Source organism: Penaeus japonicus, unplaced genomic scaffold (assembly GCF_977035675.1).
Source record: "Penaeus japonicus unplaced genomic scaffold, GWHDUDI00000001_assembly GWHDUDI00000027, whole genome shotgun sequence".
NCBI classification, from domain to species: domain Eukaryota; kingdom Metazoa; phylum Arthropoda; class Malacostraca; order Decapoda; family Penaeidae; genus Penaeus; species Penaeus japonicus.
Genome location: NW_028234429.1, coordinates 18,729,437 through 18,733,986, shown reverse-complemented (window position 1 = coordinate 18,733,986; position 4,550 = coordinate 18,729,437). Strand labels below are relative to the sequence as shown.

At 33.4% G+C, this 4,550-nt stretch overlaps 1 protein-coding gene across 4 annotated transcripts in view; it reads left to right on the top strand.

Moving 5' to 3' along the window:
- LOC122256442 (solute carrier organic anion transporter family member 74D) overlaps positions 1–3,723 on the top strand; it is a 14,706-nt gene extending 10,983 nt beyond the window's left edge. For all 4 annotated transcript variants that reach the window (XM_043021162.2, XM_043021154.2, XM_043021172.2 and 1 more), the window contains 6 exons: positions 625–745; positions 981–1,031; positions 2,025–2,197; positions 2,540–2,643; positions 2,972–3,073; positions 3,495–3,723. In XM_043021162.2, the coding sequence (XP_042877096.1) occupies positions 625–745; positions 981–1,031; positions 2,025–2,197; positions 2,540–2,643; positions 2,972–3,073; positions 3,495–3,655 (712 nt within the window). In that variant the 3' untranslated portion in view covers positions 3,656–3,723. The remainder of the gene's footprint in view (positions 1–624; positions 746–980; positions 1,032–2,024; positions 2,198–2,539; positions 2,644–2,971; positions 3,074–3,494) is intronic.
- The last annotated feature ends 827 nt before the right edge of the window (positions 3,724–4,550 follow it).

The window sequence follows — 4,550 nt, the reverse complement described above, 5'->3', positions numbered from 1 at the left end:
GCTCAAGAAAGTAAGGAGGACTCACAAAGATATATTTAAGTCTAACCCATTGGCTGGAGTTTTAATAAAATATGTATACAATCATGTGGCGGGTTTATGTTGTATGGCACGGTGCCATCCACATTTACGACCGATGCAAGTCATGCCATCCACTATCAATGGGTTAAGATTATCATTGTAGAGCATTATGATGCCCATATCCACTTTCAGTCTCTTCCATTTTACTCAGAAACTTTTTTTTTTTTGAACAATGGGGTGACCAAGCTTAAAGAAACAGATTAATGCCTCATGGGTGGGTCTATTTAGATGTCATTGTATTATTTGCTGGTAATTAATAAAGAACAGTTCCTGGAAAAAAAATATTTAGGATGATAGAAGTATATCTGAGTATATCTCTCATGATTGTTTAGTCCTTGATGGTAAGAATTAATCACTTGCTGATTTTTCTGATGGTATGTATTAATTTTTTGGTAATATTTCTTTGGGAATGTGAATATTTTTCTTTGAATGACAAGTGTTTTCTTTTAAGTATTAATCCAACAGATGGTGATAAGAGTATCTAATTAATTAATTTAGTAAAAGAAATTAATATGTCATCTTTTGTATCAATTTTTTCCCCCACAGTTGTTCTGCAGACTGTGATTGTTCACTTAAATTTTCACCAGTATGTGTTGATGGTGTGAAAAACTTCTACAATCCATGTTTTGCAGGATGTGCATCTTCAGCCAAAAGAAATGGCACAAAGGTATGTTATCCATGTTTATGTGACTGTGTGCAAAAATATCCTTTTCAGCTAGAGAGAAAAGGCCATTAGAGTGAAAAATGGATCATCTAAAAGTTTGATGTGTTTAATGTTAGGTGTGTTATTATGTTTCGATATAGTTTTTGGCAATTATCTCAAATGTGACCCAATTTGTGGTGGAAGGATGCATATAGATGTGTATGTGTGTACCCTTCTGTAACATATTATTTTTTTTCAGGTGTATGAAAACTGTAAATGTGCAATGGATGCCTACAGGCCATCATATACAGTAAGTATACATTAGCCTTTATTGTTAAGATTCCAAACTTTTTTTTCTTTTCTTTTTTTGGATAATATTGTTTATATTATTTTTTCATGTCAAGGATAAAACATGAGTGTAACCACTTCCTGATATGTATTGTGGTTTGTAGATCAGTTTGGATTTTAAAATATAATTTTCTCTTCAATATTTATTCTTGTTTTTTGGGTTTCTTTCTTTTTATTCTTTTAAAGAAATGCCCTATGCTATTCTTTTCACTGGTAGACGATGATGAAAATCAACTGTAAGTATCATTCCATATTTAAAACCATATTTTAGATCTGCTCTTAATATTTTTATTGGTACTGCATCATCCCTTTCATCAGAGAGCTTGAAAGTTTTTTGTTATATATATATTTTTTTTTCTTTACATAGGATAGTATTTCCAGGAGTGGACTTTCTCTTTATGTGTGTGTGTGTGTGTGTGTGTGTGTGTGTGTGTGTGTGTGTGTGTGTGTGTGTGTGTGTGTGTGTGTGTGTGTGTGTGTGTGTCTGTGTCTGTGTGCAACATTTTTTACTTTGATGTGTATTATCATGTACTATTATTTATTGGTTTGTTCCTTATTCTGATTTACTACAGGTGCTTTTCTCTCTTTTATGGATGTGTTGTTGCTAATTATCAATATCCACATTCTCCTTAATTTTTCCGTAGTATATGGACAGCTTAGATCAGTATTGAAGTATTTGAAAAGAATACATTATTTTCTAAGGAAATATATTAGATTATTTTTTAAAAATTAAACTGATAAACAACATTGATGAACTCTGTCTATTTGATATTAAAATGATTTAGAAATTAATCTCCAGATTACTGAGAAAACATATCCTAATCAGATATAATAATTTTCTTATCTTTGAAATTATTTCTTAAGTAGGGATGGTTTATATATGGGTGAAGTGGAAATTACAGAAATCTTGACATAAAAATCAATCAAATATGTTGATTTCTTTCCTTGTCAATAGACAGCATTGAAGAATGACACACCAGTGAGAGTGTTGGATTTAGAAGAGCCTCCTGTGAGAGATGGATACTGCCAGCATGACTGTCCAACATTCTACATGTATCTTGCTCTCACAGTCCTCACCAAAATGACACATGCTGCCAGCAGAGTACCTGTCAACCTCATTCTCTTTAGGTAAGTGACTTGGTATTTTGGGACAAGACTTTAGGCTGTATTTATATTCCGTGATATGTTTATTTTTATTTTATTTTTTTTTTTAATAAACTACCATTGATAGATTATTGTTTGTTTCTAGATCTTTTTGTTATATGCAAATATTATATACTGGAAAGTGTTTTATCATCATGTAGAAACATTTTTTTTCTGTACGTGTAAACAAGCTTCATTTTGAGACTGTAGTTTTGAAGATGTTACTTTTTTGCAATGCACAAAGTATTTTCAAAGATTAATGACTTTTAGCAGTATAAATACATTATTGCCAAACTAAATCATATTTGTACTTCTCTTAACAATTAGGTGTGTGGAAGAACGTGACAAAGATGTTGGGCTCGGTGTGTTTAATGCTGGAATTGCCTTGGGTGCTTCCATTCCAGCACCAATCTTGTTTGGATGGGCAATTGGTAATGTAACTGTATTGTATTGTCATAAAGTACTCAAAGAAAGTATAACTTATTGTAAGAATAAGTTTTCTGCATTTTTTTATTGTTAGTTGATATATGTTTTAAGCTGATCTGATTATTTTGAGAACAGGTTCTTTTCTGTTTTTGTTAGGAATGTTATATCATTTGACTAATAAAGAAAATGATATGACTACATAAATACAGCAATACTCATATTTCAGTATCTTTTAACTATTGGGACATAACCTTATCTATTTGTGATATAAAGCCCATGATTTATAGACATTTATGTAATCGGTATTTGATATGAGATATTAATCATCACCAGATTACTCATGTCGTCTATGGGAGAACTCTTGTGGACAGAAGGGTTTCTGTTGGCTGTATGATCTTGACAGCTACAGATCTATTCTCCATGGCATTCCAGCGGGTAAGTTGTTTGGTTTTCTATTTTCTTTCTCATTTTCTCTCCATCTCATAAATGTTCTCTATTTTCTCACTCATCATTTCTGTGTTAAGCTTCACCTGGTATCCTTCTTTGTTTTTTCTGATTCTTTCATCCCTTATGTGTTCTTCCTCTCGATTCTCCCTCTCCTCCTTTTCCACCTTCTTCTTCTTCTTCTAGTCCTCTTCCTACTCTTACTCTTACTCCCTTTCCTTCTCTTCCTCTTCTTTTTCTACATGAAGAAGACTCATCTCATGGTCTTTGTTCCTTCATCTCCTTCCCTTTCTTCTTTATTTACTTCTCTCCCTATGTATCATCTTCACTTCCTGTAACCCATGAAAATTATTTTGAAATGATACCCATGAATTGTCATAATCCACTTAATACCAACATGATTTCTTTTCAGCACTCATGGCAGGCTGTCTCTTGACAGAGCTTCTCCTTCTAACTCAACACAAATGGATCCACTTCTATGGTGAGGAAGAGGAGGAGAAGAATGATAGTAAGGACAATGATGTAGCCACTGCAGGAGAAGAAACTACAGCTTTGAATTCAGAAACTTGCTGATGTTCATATGGGGAATCTGTTTATTTTTATTTTATTTTGTGTTCATAAACCTAGTGTTGATATTGGTTGGGAAAAGAGGAAGAAGCTCTTCAAGTGATGTGATTATGAATTATAGGAATTTTATTAACCCAATAACTCTGGGTGTTTGTGCAGAATGTAGGGTCATCTCTCTAGGTAGCACCTGCCCCTCTCTCAGGTATTGTTTTTAACCTCAGCCCATGCTGTGTGATGAGACATGCACTATATTAGCATTTTATACACTCTTTGCAATTCTGGCAACCTTTTTGTGCAATGCATAATTTTATTTTTTTACACTATTGTGAGGCCTATATCAGTCATATGATAGGATGTAAGAGACTATCTTTTTATATAGATCCTATATTAGTACAATAGATGGAATACACACTTTGTAAAGGAAGTAATATGGTTTTATGGGATGACAAAATAGGTATATATTGAATTTTAAAAAATCTTTTTATATAAAAAATGTTTTTCTTTTTTATTTATATGTACAAGAGAGGACGAGGACCTACACTAACATTGCTTCAGAGTATGGTAGTACTCAAAGCAGGCATACTGACAAAGAGGCACTCCACACTCTGACTACATAATCTAGATCCTCTTTCTCATAATGTGGTCATAGCAGACCTTGCACTGCTTATAGCAGTCTCCATTGATCTCTTCTGCTGGTGTGTTGAGCTCCCCTGGAGATAGTGCTCTGGTGTCATTCTGGGGTAATGGACCTCTCTTTTGTACTGACTTCTTCCAGTTGGGGTATACAGGCTGGTGAACTAAAGGTGCCATGACATGTCTATAATTTTCATAATTGTTATCATTAACCACTATTGATGTAGATATATTCCAAGCAAAGGAAATACAGTCTGCTTGCTACTCC